General features: G+C 39.5%; 1 protein-coding gene across 2 annotated transcripts in view; it reads right to left on the bottom strand.

The window, feature by feature from the left end:
* Positions 1-268: 268 nt before the first annotated feature.
* The window catches only part of chka (choline kinase alpha), a 29,140-nt gene continuing 11,025 nt past the window's right edge, over positions 269-18,383 (bottom strand). For both annotated transcript variants that reach the window (XM_075470591.1, XM_075470592.1), the window contains 9 exons: positions 14,594-14,707; positions 12,257-12,390; positions 10,699-10,803; positions 8,664-8,722; positions 8,493-8,571; positions 3,272-3,380; positions 3,070-3,176; positions 2,899-2,980; positions 269-2,438 (listed from right to left, as the gene is read on the bottom strand). In XM_075470591.1, the coding sequence (XP_075326706.1) occupies positions 2,379-2,438; positions 2,899-2,980; positions 3,070-3,176; positions 3,272-3,380; positions 8,493-8,571; positions 8,664-8,722; positions 10,699-10,803; positions 12,257-12,390; positions 14,594-14,707 (849 nt within the window). In that variant the 3' untranslated portion in view covers positions 269-2,378. The remainder of the gene's footprint in view (positions 2,439-2,898; positions 2,981-3,069; positions 3,177-3,271; positions 3,381-8,492; positions 8,572-8,663; positions 8,723-10,698; positions 10,804-12,256; positions 12,391-14,593; positions 14,708-18,383) is intronic.

The following is an 18,383-nucleotide window of genomic DNA, read 5'->3' as shown; positions in this document are numbered from 1 at the left end:
ATTATGACCACTATGACAACTATCTTTTGATCCGAATTTTGCTAAAAGCCATCATCCCAACAATAAAGGTTAAGTCATGGCATATTAGCTTACCGTAGGCTACTTGTTTATTGACAAATTCACATAATTAACTTACTTTAGCTGACAGTGTCCAAAAATCACCATCAAAGCAAGCAACGATTCAAACTAACCCCCTTGATCAGTCAGGTTACATAGATTAACCTATGAATAACCCATCACAGCAAGTTTTTTTAGTAGTTTTTTCAGGTTTGTGCGCTTTTTTTAAATGTTAGGCTAACATTAGCAACTGTAAGTGTGCTCGAATAGTTATGATACAATACAATACTTAAAAGCTGCTTGCACAAGAGTTATAAAGTTTCATACAGACAACATTCCTGTAATAAAGTCCCTTAAGGGAATATTCCCCATAGGGAAAAGGTAAATAAGGAAAAATCCATGCTAGACGTCTATGTTAGGCTAGTTAGCTTGCATTGCTATTATGATTAGCTTTAGCTGCCCCCTTATTTAAGTGTAATTACATATCCAATTTCTAAGATGAAGAAGCACAAGCTAAAGTTAGCTTTGAAATTAGTTTCAAATAGCTGGACAGAGACTGGTTTGGTCTCGGCTTTTCTTTTTTAAAAGAGAGACTATGCTTTTCACCAAAGGCATTTGTTTTTCTAAAATCAAATTTATGCAACAATCTCTGGAACTAATTTTAACTTTGTGTACAGATGATAACAGCTGTCATACTACACAGAAAAATTAAAAGCCACTGGCTAAAAATTTACTTGCTTTTTGTCAACTTCTATCTAAAATGAATAACCCACACAATAATTCAATAATTACCATGAATTTCAAGTATAATACCTGGCCTGTTTGTACTCCAAACTGAAGAAGCTGTAGTGGCAAACTGAAAAGTTTTGACGATATATATAATATCATCATTAAGTGTTTGGTGTATAAAGATGTAATGGGGTTAGTTTGTATTCACACTCATCAGGTCTCATTTAAAAAATAGTCCCTCTGCATTGGACAACACTTGAAACGAGAACCTTTGAGGTTAACTTGAAACACACGTTTGTCGACTGCATTTCCTTGTTAAATGTGAAGCACACAGTGGTCATAATATGAGCCTAGATTTTAGATTCTCATATCTCAATGAGCAATTAGAAATAAGTAGTAGCAGATTAACTGCACAGCAGTTGATTTACAACTTACTTAATAGTAATTTATGCAAAAATCAGCTGTGCTGCATGATGAGACCACCTGGGTCGATATTCTGGATTTTCAGTGCAACCACTTGGTACCAGATACTTGCGCTAAAACACCAGTGAGCCGTCACCAAAGAATCCATTTTCACAAGAAAGAACCAACGTCACATGCACTGTGTGAAGCTTTCTTCAATGTATGATTGCCCAAACAGTATTTAGCAGCCCCGTCCATCACATAATGTAAACGACGCATACGTGAAGATGTAGACCTACTTGTCACAGTGAACAAAAACAATACTTTAAAAGTCTCCACACCTCAGCTTCTTAAACGACGAGAAAAACTGGGGTATTAGTAAGGACGTCACAAACAATCAGGCATTATCACGATGGAGTTGCCTGAAGTTTGAGGTCTTTGATGTTGATTTGGTGGAGCCGCCCAGGCAAATATTCACATCTTTAAAAAATACAAAGTAACTTTATCAGCCCTGGCCCTATGACAACGTCAAACATTTCAATTTAAAAAAAAAAAATTAAAAAAAATAACCAAAAAGCAAGTGTGTACTGAAAACAAGACCTGTAGATCAAGTCATGATTCCACCAGCCTACTCAGCCCATCATTAACAGATAGGGTTAGGCTGCTGGCACATTGAAATCTATATATAATATACATAGTTAGAAACTGGCTACCTAGAAAAGTTCGTATTTTGGTTCTTTCCCATAGAGCATTTCCATCAGGGAATGATCTATACATACACATTGATGCAATGTTAACATCTCTGACCTAGCAGTAACCAAAAATCCACTGTTCTCCTACTCAAAACCATCCTGTTTGCGATATATCGACAAGGCAGAAGCAGGGAGTACTTCTGACCGGCAATGAAGGTTAGTAAAAGTTGATGTTTTTTCTCGTTCTTTCTTTGTTGGCCTTCAGGTAGTGGCGCAGTGTAAACTCAAGAGCTGCGATGGATTGAGGGGGCGTACTTTAAGCACCAAGCCATATGATTAGGTTTCGGCTTTGGTCAACACCAACAGGGTAGGCAGCAAATCTCCTCAAGGCAGGGAGTGTAAGTAAAGCATAGATCGTGGCATCTTTCTCAGCCTGTATGTCAACCTCCTGACATGGTGGCTCAATGTGTTGACAAACCATCCGATCATCTTTCTCCGTTAGGCGGCCCAGATCTTCTTCTGCCGGAAGTAGGCCTCAAATCTGGCCTGGGCATACTCCTACAACACAATCAAACAATGTGTCATAAGTACATGAGCAAATAAGCAGAATTCCAATTAAAAATGATATTATATCCAATCTTTCAGAGAAAATGTAAAATTCTCAGATTGCCACCCCTCTTCCAAACAAAAATCCAGCTTCTGCTCAATAATCATTTTCTCGTATGTCCCCTTTTTGGCTATTTTTTTTTATTAATTGTTATTAAACTTCCTGACAATATTTTATAGCCACTGGAAAATAAGATCAGACTTTGGTTGGGAAATTAAACTAAAATGAACTGAAAGACTACTCATGAATAGAAAAAAAAGGGTTTAACTCCACTTCATCTCATCAATGTGGATATTTTTTTTCAAAAAGTGGACTTTATGTATCTGCTTTGCTATGAGTGTGCGGATGGAATATGGATGTTGCAATAAGTAAGACATTTTAATATTAATTCTAAAGAAATTAAAAGCTCACCAGGTATCCAAACTCGATGGTGGACAGTCGGGCCTGGATAATGGACCACAAGCCCCAAAAGAAGTGAGATGCCAGGGCGAACCTGTGCTCAGAAACACAAACATAATGTTTAAACCTTTCTCATAATACTATCAAAATATGTTCCAGGCCTCTCACTACACCTGAACTCACCTGTTGACCTCCACGTACAACTCCTCCTTCAGCCTCATCTGCTCCTCAAGGCTCAGGTTGTAAAACCCTCGATCGGACTCGCTCAGGTAGCTTTCAATGAAGTGGAGCTGGGCATAAACATTTCACAGCAGTTGGTGATCCGTCAGAGAAAAAACAAAGAAACATCAGAGTGCTAACTAAAGAAGAAAGCAGTCACACATACCTGTTGGGCTTTTGAAGGGTAGTTCTGAGGACTGACTTTGAAGAAGGGAAACTCATCACTGTTGTAGTCGTACATCCACTCACAGAAATGATTGCCGATATCGAATCCCCTGCAAGGTAAGAAGAGGGACAGAGAAACAAAATTAAAAAAAACATTTAGCTGGATTTCTCATAGTTTGTGCCTTAAAACCCTTTAATGTCCTGTACTATTTCGTACACTTTTCAGACTATGCTGCATCTTATAAAGAATTTGTGGACGTAAACCGACCTCGACCAGCTTTACCATCCAGTTTAGGGATGTAACGCTAATAGAAAGTTCATCATTTTTTGTGGGAAAACATTGATTCTGATTATTATTGCCCCAAGAAAATGCAAAGAAACACGGTTCCTTTCCTTATTTCTCTGTTAAAAGCTAAAGTTAAGAGTTCAACTGTGTTAATTTCATGCATTTATGTGATTTAAGCTCCCTAATTTGTCATGTTTATGTGACTATAAGTGTGTTTATGCAAAAACAAAATGGCCGACTATTAAAATAGTATTGCGCAATATTTAAAAAAAATCATAAACAGAAGTAAGCAAACACCAACAGTATTACTTACATGCACATAAGGACATGTTGGAGGATGTACGACAATTTAAAAAAAAAATTTTTATAAATCTCTATTACCTCCAATTTATTGAAATTTCTTTCACATACTCGTGTTTTTGATGGTTATGTAGTTTTTCTTTCATTAAGAGGGAGCAAAACCGAGTGTGTGAATGTGAAGCTTTCGTGTGTGGTCGGTGTTTTCAAGCATGGCGGAAACGCAGCTGACCCCGCTTTGATCCTAAACCACCTGATGTCCAAAAAACACGAGGGAAATGACCGCTGCCCTGCAGCTTCAGACGAGCGGAGGGTGTTTGCTTCTGTTTGTGACGTGTTACGCAACGACGTGCACCGCGTACGCAAAGCAGATTAGCTGAAACAACAACATGTAAAGTTAATTATTAAGTTATTAGTTAAAACGCACTGCTCTGACAGTGGGCATTAAGACAATTTAAGTTACAGATGAGATAAATGTCGTTTCATTTAATTCTCCTCCAGTAGACTGTGGCTACATGAGGTCATGCCCTTAAAAGTAGCACTTGGATGCTGTTTCCCACACTGTTATCAGGAGCATGGGACTGTTTTCAATATGAAACCTCCCCCTGCTCTGAGGAGGCTACAAAATGGGCCTTTCCAGTTTCCACCCCCTCGCGTTTCCTCCGGTAGCCAATGAAGACAAAAAAACAACTAACGCCCACAGCATGTGTTGGACACGTGCAGGAGGGGGCGTGTTCTTCCTGTACATACACTACGCAGCATGATTTTGTATGTATGATCATTTGTCCACCGCGGAGTCACGTGTTCGCAATGCAACATTTGGAGAGACTTAAAGAGGCCGCTCTGAAGGGGAGCTGGGAGCTCATTGTGAGCTACGCTGCTTCCCAGAAATGAGCCGCTCAGGAATTCACACACACACACACACACGCACACATTAAAAGCACTCCTGTAGATACATGAGCGCGTCACACCGCCTCTTTCTGCGTCAGTATATCTCTGGTGGTGCACCATCACCTCCATAAATCCCACCCAGGGCTCCTTCCATTACCTCCACGCTGGGCGCCCTCACTCGCCCTCCAAACTGTGGTTACATAACAGCTGCAGTGAACATTTTACGAGGTTGAATTATGGCAGCCAGGGTCAGTAAATATTGATTGAAAAAGCTCTTTCTATTCCCCTGATCCCACTGATTTTGATTTCTCTCTGCTTTCGGTTCACTCAGATTATTATTCTCCTGCAGATTACCAACGGTCCGTTCCGTTGGCTAAAGGTTAGATGGGAGGAGAATTACTGGAAGGAGGACGAGTCATGGTGATGCAACAGCACACGCAGAGAAATCAAGCAGCAGGAAGGGTCCCTGAAAGGTACATTTGCTTTGTTGCTACAAAACTCCATGTGTTAAATCAATAAATGCACTCCACAAAAAACATATCCTGCCATCAAGTTTAATAGACTAAAAGCAGCTCGGTTTATCCCGTTTTCATGGCTTTACGCTTATTAAAAGGACAATTATGCACTATGTCCTCAGTGATTATGATTTTATGATTTTATTTTAATTTGTGTACTTTTCTGCAGTGACCTGCAACTATCTGGGGGGGGGGGGTTCATTTTTAAAGGGTTCATTATCAAATAAACAAGATGATTTGTAAATTGTGTGAAATCTATGTGGTTTCTCGTTGTGTTTTTCTTATATCTCCTTTCCTGCCTCAGGACTACAGATGTAATTATAATCTGGTGCATTTTCATTATGTATTTTTTAACTGATTTTCATAAATGTGCGCTCTCCCAGGTAAATAAATAAATAAATAATCCGTGGCTCTTTACACAGTTTCTTGTATCATTTCATGTGGTTTTACTCTAATGTGTGCCCCATAATTTAGGGATTAGATTTTTAATATTTGTTGTGCTGGATAAATAAATAAAACACCCAGAACGAGAGAATAAACTTCCACATAATTTGGATTATTTTTCTTTTTTTCATAACAGAATTGGATGGATTTAATATTTTCCATTTTTTTCTTCATAGTATCTCTTTTCTTTCCCCAACGCCCCTATTTTCCCTTAAATTTTCACTCATCTTTGTCCAAAGCCGCCTTTTATGCACCTTGTTACTTCCTTCAAAGTTCAAATTAACTCGTAAAGTTACTTTTGATTCCTTTCTTTATTTCTTATTGTAACTTTGAACGTCACTTCTTTTCTTGTTCCTGTATTCATTTACAATAAAGTTCCTTATAATGGTTGTGTGAAAGCTTAAATCATTGGTAGGCTTATACTATAACATTACAAGAATGAACAGAGAAAGATAATTAATATATATCTGTGCATATATAATGGCATTTTCTGTTATAATCATAAGAGTATTTGATAAAACGAAGCATTTGACTTAATGCCTCATGTCACCTCCACATCTCCTACTTTCTGTGTTCACACATTGCTAAATTGCTGATAAAGATGCTTTTATTCTCTAGTTTTTTATCCACATTAATCAGCAGCGACTGATTTTTGGAACCATAACAAGGATGATCGAGCACAGCTGTGTTTACGTCCTCAATGATCACACAGAGAGAAAGTTGGTTCTTCTGTGCAGCTCAGTCACACTTCAAAAACAGTTACACTGGAAAAAATGCCCCTCCAAAAATAAGTAAAAAAACAACAAATACGAGACGTTTTTGCTTGAAATAAGCAAAAAAATCTGCCATTGGAACTAGTGAAAATCGGCTTGTCAAGATTTCTTGAAATAAGATGTGATATTTAGGACTTTTGAGATAAAAGTGACCTTGAAATTAGCTTAAAAACCTCTTCAAATGTCAAAAAAAGCTTGTTTCATATGAAATCCGCCTCAAAACAATTTGTTTTCAAGACTTTTTCATTAAACAAGATATTCCAGATGTATTGTCTTCAAACAAGTCCCTATATCTGCCTGAAATAGTACTTGTTAGTCAGTTGTGTGTATTAAGTGTAATGAGATATTTTGACTAGAAATGAGACAAATATACTTGGTAAGACTTTGATTTTTTCCAGTGTAACGATAGTCGTTAATCTGTCAATGAGCGCATTTATGGAAAAAAACACAGATATGAAGCTGCAAAGCAAGCTATAAGGAGAAGAAGTTGGTGATCTAATTCAACATCAACCTGAACCTTAAGTAGATTTAACTACAGTAAGAGTCACAAGTATCTACATGTTGTCATAATGAACACAAAGAAAGACTAACAAGATAAAAAACAATGCCAGCCTTACTTTGTAAGTATCTACATGTTGCTGTAACAAAAAGTATTTTTCTGCCTTTAACTTTAAAGGCTGCACATGCGGGCTAATGAGCTCGGTGGGGTTGTGTGATTGGACTATGGTTTTTGGTCGTGTTAAACATTGAAGCATCAGGCCTCCGTGGTCGATAACTGTGTGGCAGGTCAAACTTATTTATAGTTGCAAACAGGGAAACACCTGCCTTTCTACAAAATATCTGACGAGCCACGGTTACAAGAGCACGCACGGAGTTTTCTGTAAAAAAAACATGACTTTGGCAGGAGCTCAAGGACGAAAGCGGCCAATTCCTTCCCTTTGTCTTCAGGTTTCACTTCCGTACATCATGAAAAGGTCAGCCCAACAAAACGAGCTGTTTGGAGGCGGGCACTTTACCCAACAAAATGTCTTTAGGTATTTGGTTTAAAAGCAGGTAAAGCATCAGCAGGTAAAGCATCAGCACTTAAAGCTACGCTCCAGCAGTGTTGTATAGTAACGAAGTAAAAATACTTCATTCCTGTACTTAAGTATATTTTGGAATACTTTGTACTTTCCTCGAGTTTAAAAAGACGTGGAAATTCTATCTTACAGAAACTCCCCTTTTTTAGGTTTTAAGGTGGTTTTACAAAAAAGCTCTTCCTCTTCAGATGCCAGATAAGCTGCAGTTCCCTCCCAATTCTTGTTTTCTTTTGTATAATGACCGCTTGTGTGTGCACCTCCTATAGCTTGTGAAGTACAGTAATCCTAACAGCTTTTTTTCTTGGTGATGTTGGCCGCATTTTCTGTACTGAGTTATTTTATCTATTTTTTAGAAAGATTACAAAAGGGGTTCAAACTGGACTCCCTCTTCAGATGCCAGATAAGCTTCAGTTTTCTCCTATTGTTTTCTTTTGTTTTCTTTTTTGTATAAACCTTTGTTTATAATGATGGCAATAACAGTAGCAGCCTCTTTTGTTTCATTTTTTTCTTAATGGTGTAATGTACGCCTCATTTTCAGCACTGACCTTACTTGAAGAAGAAAAACTTAAAAGGTTCACAAAGTTTGTATTTTCTGTCTAAACCTGGTCTAAACTTTGCCTGCACTTGGTTGTGTGTAGATTTTAAGTGTATTTGACCTTCAAAGTTTACCAAAATATAAAAAATGTCATTCAAACTGCATTTGCCTTGTTTACTTTTAACTTATACTTTTCATTACATTACTTAAGTACATCTATTTTTACAGTAATTCTCATACTTAAGTACAAGACGTTTCGGATACTTTAAGACTTTAACTCAAGTAACATTTCAGTCAGTGACTTTTACCAAAGTCATATTTTGGAGGGGAACCTATACTTTTACTTGAGTGTGAGATTTCAGTACTTTATACAACACTGCGCTCCAGTTGTTGCTAAGGTACCTGTAGTTGTAGCTGCTGTATTCAAAGTCAATAAGCATCAGCTTCTGTTGGTCTGAGCCCTTCAGCAGCAGGATGTTCCCTAAAAGCAGCACACAAACAGAAGTTAGTTCCTCTGTAACAGACACAAGCAAATAAGTAACGTTTGTGTTGGTTTGTGTTGGTTTGTGTTACCTTCTTGACAGTCGTTGTGGCAGAAAACCACAGGAGAACGGGTGGACTCCAGCAGCGACCTGCCCACACACAAACACATCAGAAAGTCAGCACCTAAGAAGTGCGTTTAGGACACATGGCAATGTGGACGTTACAGTAAAACTGCTCTTTGTGGGATGTTACATCACTGCCATGAAAACAAATCATCATGTGAGCGCTCTTCTAAGTGCTACAGGGAGGAACCTTGGAGTTATTTTTGACCAGAATCTGTCCTTTGACACACATACGAAACTTTGCTGTAGCACCTAAATCAGGAACATCCTGTCTCAGAGTGATGCAGAAAAACTGCTCCAGGCATTTGTTACTTCAAGACTGGACTTCTGTAATTCTTTATTATTGGACTTTCCATAAAAAAACTCAGGAGAGATCGTATTTATTCACTTTTAGCTGTTAGATTCAGAAGAGAATTACACATATAAAGCTCTTAATGGCCGAGCCCCATCATATCTTAAAGATCTCACAGCTGGATATTTTCCCAACAGAGCCTTTAGTTATCAGGCCCCTCTCTGTGGAACCAGCTGCCAGTTTGGGAGGCGGAGCCTTCAGTTATCAGGCCCCTCTCTGTGGAACCAGCTGCCAGTTTGGGAGGCGGAGCCTTCAGTTATCAGGCCCCTCTCTGTGGAACCAGCTGCCAGTTTGGGAGGCGGAGCCTTCAGTTATCAGGCCCCTCTCTGTGGAACCAGCTGCCAGTTTGAGAGGCAGAGCCTTCAGTTATCAGGCTCCTCTCTGTGGAACCAGCTGCCAGTTTGAGAGGCAGAGCCTTCAGTTATCAGGCCCCTCTCTGTGAAACCAGCTGCCAGTTTGGGAGGCAGAGCCTTCAGTTATCAGGCTCCTCTCTGTGGAACCAGCTGCCAGTTTGGGAGGCAGAGCCTTCAGTTATCAGGCTCCTCTCTGTGGAACCAGCTGCCAGTTTGGGAGGCAGAGCCTTCAGTTATCAGGCCCCTCTCTGTGGAACCAGCTGCCAGTTTGGGAGGCAGAGCCTTCAGTTATCAGACCCCTCTCTGTGGAACCAGCTGCCAGTTTGAGAGGCAGAGCCTTCGGTTATCAGGCCCCTCTCTGTGGAACCAGCTGCCAGTTTGGGAGGCAGAGCCTTCAGTTATCAGGCCCCTCTCTGTGGAACCAGCTGCCAGTTTGGGAGGCAGAGCCTTCAGTTATCAGGCCCCTCTCTGTGGAAACAGCTGCCAGTTTGGCTTCAGGAAGCAGATGCCCTCTCTACCTTTAAGATCAGGCTTAAACTTTCCTTTTTGATAAAGCTTATAGTTAGGGATGGCTCAGTTGTGCTGCTATAGGCCTAAACTGCTGGGGAAGTTCCCATGATGCACCTCTCCTCCCTCTGCTCTCTTTACTCTCCATGAACACATGACATTATTGTCTTCATTAACTTGTGTTTCTCTCTCTCAGCAGGTATCCCTGGCCTGGTGTTACGGTGCTTGTTGTTCCCTCCTTCCTGTCCTCTGAGCGTTGCTGGGAACCAAAGTCATGAACTACGGTATCTCAGGGAATATAAATGTTCTTCAAAAGGAGTCCGAAGCACGTAGCTTTGAGGTTCACAAACTTCTAAAGTCTTGCTTTAAAGCCAGCAGACTTATTTTGGTAGAACAATGTAAACTGGCACGATATCATTCATTTTGTTATGGACTCAAAGCCAAACTTCCACCAAGTGCTGTTTAGATTAATTGTCATGAATTAAGTGCTGATTCAGAGTTCTGATGTGACTCTGACTGGTTGAATTCTGGGTAAAGAAGGATTAAAAGGCCACAATTCATGAGCCAAATGCTAACAAAGAGCCTGTGTCGGATTTTTTACTGACTCAACACTATAGCACTATAGTCTGAAATGTCTCTGAAGCTGTGGTTGCGCTCTTGGGACGGACGTTAACTCAGAAAACAACATTCCAGTACTTATACGTGCTACACAGTGTGTTACATAATGCCACGTGAGGTACATGCACATGCATATGTGTGTGTGTTCTGTATTAGAGGAAGGGGGGACATACTTGAGTGTTTCCATCTCCTGTGGCAGGTTGTGGGCGAGCAGGCGGTTGAAGCGGCGCAGGTGGGACTCCCTGGTGAAGTTCAGCTTCATGACTTGGCTCAGGTACCTGGTCAGAGTGTGACGTGCACAGTTACTCCATCCGTTCTCTCATAAAAGGACCGCATAAAAGTATTTTCCACATTTCAATGTCACAAAGAGCGTTTACTTTCATGTAAAGTAACCAAGTAACCATGCTTAAAGGGTTAAAAGTGGATAGATTCAACAGCAAAAAAAAAAAAGCTGCACGATGTGACCTGTCTGGAATATTTCTAAGAGGCAAAGACTCATTTGGATTTATCTCCCAAACAGTGATTTAAGTTTTAACTTCATGAAGTGACAGATGAAGATGGATAGGTTGAAAACTTGGTGTAATGCTTGGCTTTATAATGGGAAGAATAATACTAAATATCGGCAAAGGTTGACACAACTTGTAAAAATGTGCAACGTTTCTGAGTGAAATATGACAGGATGATAAAAGCATCAGGACAAAATGATCTTAACTGATGCTGAACCCTCTTTTAATCAGAATTTTAAGGTCGAATCATTTGCATGAATCAACAAGCTCACAAAACAAATGATTAGTTTGGACATTGTTTTTAAAAATATGAGAATATACACCAATTCAATTAAATTAAATTCAAAAATACTTTATTTATCCCAGAGGGAAATTAAATGTTGATGGTGGACGCAGCTCATAGTAGTAGTGGTTTTATCAAATAAATATGTTTAAATACATGAATAAGGCTTTTTCATTGGATCAAATTTGACATTTTAACATTAAGATTTCTGGTTTCCTGTTGGTTTGTTAAAGGTAAATATTTCTCAGATCTGATGTTGGGTTTTGAAGGGTGTTAAGGCTTTAAATGACACCTTGTCATAGCCATAAATGGCTTATTTCACCATCATATCACAATAAACTAATACATCAGTGACTTCTCAGTGCAGGCCTTTAAATTGTACTTTAACAAAAAGGTCTGATACGGTTTAGCTAATTTAACATTAAAATATGTTGTGGCATTTGTTAATGTGTTCATAAAACTTTACTCATTTCTCATTGTCCAACTACTTTAAAGTGGTGAATTTTTCCAATTTTTTTATATTAATTAAATTTGTCTCTGAGCTCCCGGCTTTGTTGGACTTTCAGAACTCATCGACCCAGATTCTAAACTCATCTACAGGTTTCCACATTGAAGTTTCTTGTTTGAGTTCATTTACTTCAGCGTAATTCCTTAATAGTGATGTGGAAGTTTACAAAACCGGACACATGACGGGTCAAAATTCCACAGGAAGCGATAAGAGAGGATTTAGATATCTCCACAAAGGGGCCGGTGGGATGTAACACTGGACTTTATCATCACAGGCTGACAAACATTGTGCAACATAAACCTTGTCAATAAATTCACTTCAAACGGAATCACATCTTGACACGCCGACAGTGGACATACCTGTCCACAGGTCATCAGCGGTGCCACGTGTTATCTTTCAAAGTCACATGGGGTGCAAACACTTGAATGACTCACTTGTCCATGGTTCCAAACAGCCACTTTGGCTCCTTGTTGAAGGGCATCCTCATTCCGTGAAACTTGACCATCTTCTCCGCAACCTCGGCCGAAATGCTCGGGTCGCTTAACTCGCAGGTGTCAAGTTTACGACTCTGTCGAAAAGATAACACGTGTGATTATCAACCGCGAAGGTTTTGGTTGTTGCGTATCTCGACAAACGCTGTGAAATGCATCCTGGGGCTCCCAGGGAGTTTCAGCATATGCAACATATTCTGAATGTTTACTGGTTGGAAATAGAAGCTGAATTAAATCCTATTAAAACTCCATTTTCAGCAGATGCCTTGTGTTCTAATGGTCGCTGCTGTGAAAATATATATTAAACTCATTTTAGTTTTTTAGGTACAGGTCATTTCAAAGCCTTTTAAGACATTTTCGTCACTTTGAACAGAAACAGAAACATAAAAAGTAACAGTTTAAAACTATCTCTGTGTTCTATGTTCTGTATAATCATAAATATAAATAATTTAGTGTATTATTCGACCATTTAAGACACTAAAGACGTATCTGTGACGTTTACATGTTACACTTTAAAGCTGCTGCTTGGAGGAGAGTCCTGTTAACAAATGTGAGCTAAATCCGAATTCCTTTGATTTATGGGATTGTATTCAGGTTTCAAAGCCTCTTAAAACTGCATGTAGTAGTTTAAATGTTTCCATTTACTTTCATTATCTTTCAGTCAGTGTCTGAACAAGATAATCGAAAGCGGATCTTTCAGTCAATAATTCCAGTCAGCTCAGATGACCTTTATTCTGCTCCACATGTGAAACAAAAGTGAAGAGCAGATATTTTATGCTTTATTAATCCTCTCTGAACAATAATGCATCATTTTAACATGGCACACACACATTTAGCGCTCATCCCAACGGGCTTTAGGGAGCAAACAACTCAAGTCAACTCTCATTCGCTTTTCTCTATGAAAATAAAAATGTGGGAAACTACGCAGAATTCGTATTGTTTGTATTTTTTTAATGCTCGTGTTGATGTTCGATGGCGAGATTTCACAACACAGAAACACTTCATATAACTCTGCTAATCTAGTTAATGGAGGAACTCGATCAAAAACCGTCCATGGATAACAAATCCAGTATGATGGCAGCAAGGACAGCCGCACTGTCACTAACAAATCAGTGCCTGAAACAATTAGCTGATTGATGGCAGGGTTGCTTTAGCGATTCATTAAGCAAAAAGGTCCATTCATCTGCTGGTTCCAGCTGCCCAAGTGGGAGAATTTGCTCTTTTTCATTCACTTAGTTCATTATAAACTGAATAATTCTAGGTTTTCAATGCAAAAAACGTGCTTTTTGAAGGCGTCACCTGACTTTTCAGACATTTTATAAACAAAACGGTGACTTGAAAAGATGGCCCAAATCAATTCAAGAAAGGTGATACGCACTATTTTTTTCACAAGAAAAAAAATTCGCCTTGATTTTGGCAGAGCACAATCAAGAAAAGAGCCACTTTTACGACAACATACAAAAGTCTCCTTTCGCAAATATGCATTTCTACATATAAAAGATCCCACAAAAAAAGAAACAACACAGCCAATACATTTTCAATTAATACCACATTCACCTTAATACTGGGATGAGCGGCATGCATGTCCTTGACTTTCTTCATGTTGTATTTATAGTTTGTTGTTGTAATCATAGTGACACATTCCAGATGAGCATGGTTTTTGTGCTGGTTTTTGTGCTTTTTTAATTAAAAATCGACCCATTGTGCCTGCATCTCGCGCTGGCTAAAGGAGCTAGTGTGTTGGTTTAAGCGGGCTACGTTGCCAGGTTTAACAGTCCCCCCTTTAGGAAACACCATTAAGCCTTAATTAATACTTAATAAAAATACTTAATACTACAAAAACGTTAAACTCATTAAAATTACTTAATGCTGTGCAGTATTTGCTGTATATTATTTGAAATAAGCTACTATGTGAGTGTGAGCCACCAATTAAAGCTTGAGGAGCTGTGCAATGAGTATCTCTGGTCTACACTCACAAGTGTGTTTGGATTTCCTGTTTTTTCAAAGTAAGAGGCTGTAAACGTTAAAAAAAAAAAAAAAAAACAGGGTTTAAAGCTACAAATTTAGCTGTGACGACATTTTTCTCAAGCTGTTCTGTCTGAAACTCGACTGCTGGCTTCAAACGTTCATTTAAATAACTCGTCGAGTAGTATTGACATGCTATAGCAACAATTTGCGGCCAAGACAACTACAGTTAGGTACATTAGGTGTTTTCCGATCATGCAGTCCATCTATCAAAACAGTTTTACAAGTAAACAAACCCATATCATGTTGACTTACGGGGACGTACTGCTCCAGGCGGCCCTGAGGGAAAATGCCGTAGAGTTTCGGGCCGAGCTCCCTCTCCGCCAAGATGGCAAACATCACGCTCTCCAGCACCATGGCCTCCGCCCCCTGCAAACACACAGACGGTAAGAAGCCTTTTAAGCACAACAGTCCACACCGTCAGTGTTTCAGAGTGACATGAGAACAGAATGGGAGACAAAACAAGAGATTTCATTTCAGTGTTGCACCTAAAAACAAATAAAAAACTTGGATTAAGTTGTCATGGAGGAGAAATTAGATGGTAAAGATAAAGATTATCCTTTTAATTTTGTAATCTATTGTCAAACAATAACAATAAAACAAGCTCCGCTGACATTATATCCTTCCCAACTCAGATTTTTTACAATGCCGTCTTAATTTAGAGCTCACTAAACAGATTTTGCACCCTTTTTCATAAGAAATGATAATCAGACTTTTTGCATTGTTTGAAACCACATTGACAAAATGTGCATTTCTAAACATTTACATCACAAAATTGAGCACATTCCAAAGTGTCCAAGCTGGAAACTCGCCAAAGCTGCTTATGAGGCGCGATGTGTGAAAACGCCTGAACATGAGCCAACATTAGGGGTGAAGTGCATGTCTGAAAGGGGCTTCAGAGAAAGTTAGGGGGGTGGAAGAGAAAGATGGATGAGTTGGAATGAAAGAGAAATGCTGTGGTTAGGGTTAGTAAGGTCTGCCTGTCAGAGCGGGGAGGAGAACACAAGAGGCAGATTAAAACTTAGAGGGGAAACTTGGCCGTCCCACAGCAGCAGTCACCGCTGAAGCAGAGAAAACGGCCTTGTCTTTCTCACTTTATCTTACGGACACACAAAAGTCCCACGCCAACACATGCAGCCCGGAGGCCAACGGGGGCTCAAGGCTAACGAGGACACCTTCTCTCATTCCAACAGAACCACGTGACAGACTTAATCTGAGGCCTGGTTTCTCACCAACATGATTCACCTCCATCCCTTTGTGTGGAGCAGACAGAAAGCAGTAGGCAGGATGCCACTGGCAGAGGAGAGGGATCGCTTGTGAATTAACGGCACAGCTAATGGGGTGAACAGGTTTAGGACTCATTGTACAGCTGATTTATCCTGTGGGAAACCAACATTCAGATTTGGGAAGTTTTGTCTTGTCATGTCAAGTCCCAGTTTCATCCAAAAGCAGAAATGGGGACTCAAGTCACTGTGACTTGGACTCAAGTCGACTCGAGTTGCTGTTTTGATGACTTGTGACTTGACAAAAAATAAAAGACTTGAGACTCGACTCGGACTTGGAAGTTAAAGACTCGGCACTTGACTTGAGACACGATGACTTGAATGACTTGAGTGTTAAGCATCTAGCATAACTTCGAACTTTGTTCGTCATTTGAAGATCCATTCTGACCAGTAAGTGCTCGTCATATTAGCTAATATTAACCTGTTAGCTTAGTCGCTAGTTAGCTAACGTTAGCTTGATAAGATACGGGGTGGACAGGTTGAACACATTGGCCAATGATGTTTACTGACAGTTACTTATATCTTTGTGTTTTCACTTTAATAAGATCAGATTCTGCAGGTAAAATTGCAATAATAGGGTGACTTGACTTGCCCAAGAAAAAATTACTTGGGACTTGCACATGTGTGACTTGGTCCCATCTCTCATGTTGTCTTAGAACATTGACTAAAGTTTCAAATTGAAGCATGAGAGATACCAGGCAGTTGGGGGATCTGATAAAGGAGAGGATTGCATTGCATTGTGGGAAGTGTCTTTTAAGACTGAGCCCTTAAAGGGACTCTGTCACTTCAATTAAAAAAATTATTTTTCTTTGTTTTTTTTTTAAGGTCGAACAACTTTACTGGAGTTCATTTTTAAGATAATATGTTATCTGCACTGGAAATAATGCCCCTCCAAAAATAAGTAAAAAAAACAACAAATATGAAACGTTTTTGCTTGAAACAAGCAAAAAAAATCTGCCAATGGAACTAGTGAAAATTGGCTTGTCAAGATTTCTTGAAATAAGATGTGATATTTGGGACTTTTGAGATAAAAGTCATCTTGAAATTAGCTTAAAAACCTCTTCAAATGTAAGAAAAAAGCTTGTTTCATGTGAAATATGACTCAAAACAAGATGTTTTCAAGACTTTTTCACTTAACAAGATATTCTAGAATGTTTTAAAACAAGTCCCCATATCTGGCTGAAATGGTGCTTGTTAGGCAGTTGCGTCTTATATTAAGTGTAATGAGATACTCAATGAGACAAATATACTTGGTAAGATTTAGATTTTTTCCAGTGTGACCAGTTTTACTGGTTTGAATCAAACTCCAGGTGGTCGAAATAAAAGGCAGGATGACACACTGCGACTTCAACCCTCTTAAATTGAATTATCGACAGATTCCTGAAGAGACAGAAGCCCTTTTCACATGTCGATTGCTCCTTTTCAGCGCAAAAAAGGCATCCTTGTTAGCCTGCCACTGTTTCTCTTTGGTAATTCAAGCAAATTCAAGCAAAGTTAAAGTCACATTAACTTACTGCAGAGTTCATTCAGTACGCTGAACAGCCAATCAGAGACACTGCCCGACCTGATGGCGATTTAATTTGATTAAGTAGCTATAAAAAAAACCTTAACAAGGCTGAAAGGGAGTTACACACTGAAGACCATTTTGCTGTGTTACAACCTCCCTGACAGTGAAACCAGCGTCAGTCCCTTTTTTTTTTTAAGTCACTACACCTGGATCTGAGTTTTGAGGTCTCATTGGCAGAGGAATGCGTTTCATACTGACTCTTCAGCAGGAAACAAGCTCAAATAAAACAACACCGCCCTCTTTACGGCCTCTGAGATGATACACGCGGTATTTTGAGCCACACTGCGAACAAAAACAGAACTGAAGCACCTGCAGAGAAGCCAAACTCTGAACTCTTCCTTTGGGGGATGACGGTACGTCTGCTATGATAGAGCTGAATGAGGTACTGCCAGAAAAAAAGGTGGAAATTCAATATCAATGATGATAATCTGTTGGGTAAAAGGTGATTTCACCTCAAAATGAGGAGTTTTACATTCCTGAGTCGAGTCGAGAGCCATAGCAATCGTTATTTATCGTCTTCATTGCTCAATCAGCAGTTAAGTGAAAGATATGAATGAAATCTTGTGTCCACTGAAGGTAAAAGTTTTTTTTAAACTGAATCCTGTAAATTGAAGAGGGAATCTGTTCGGATCCAAAATCTGACATTCAAGGCTGGATGATTATAGCCTGGGCGAAAGCCGACTGTTGACTCTGTCAAACAGTCTGGGAAAACCCAAGAGGAATCCGTTTCCATGGAGGGCGGGACCTTATCCAGCAACTTAAATTCATTGGAGTAACGGAGTTCCCTTAACCAATCATAATGTTTAGAAATGACGTTGGTTATGCGCCGAGGTTCATGCTTACTCTCGCGAGGCTCTAGCTCGCGAATCACGCTTCCCACATCCGCTTTCATTATACCGGTACCATTTGATAAATCAAACTTTTCCCAAAGCCAGTTGGAAGGAGAGCTTCGACATCCTTGCCACTAACAAAATTGACAAGGCATTCCTCTTGCTCTCGTTTTAATTGTGTAATGCTCTCCAGAGTTGAGACAACTTCATGGATAGCTTCTAGCGTTCTTCCGTCGCCATGTTTATTTCCGCTGCGGTTGAACTACAATTATATGGACTACAATGGACTCCGCGCGTGAGTTCTGCGTCACCACTTGCAACTGTTTGCTGATTGGCAAAACACTGAGCGAACCGAGGTAGGGGGG

Source organism: Odontesthes bonariensis, chromosome 7 (genome assembly GCF_027942865.1).
Source record: "Odontesthes bonariensis isolate fOdoBon6 chromosome 7, fOdoBon6.hap1, whole genome shotgun sequence".
In the NCBI taxonomy this organism is placed as follows: Eukaryota; Metazoa; Chordata; class Actinopteri; order Atheriniformes; family Atherinopsidae; genus Odontesthes; species Odontesthes bonariensis.
The sequence above is the reverse complement of the archived record's forward strand: the minus strand, read 5'-3'. Positions and strand labels throughout refer to the sequence as shown.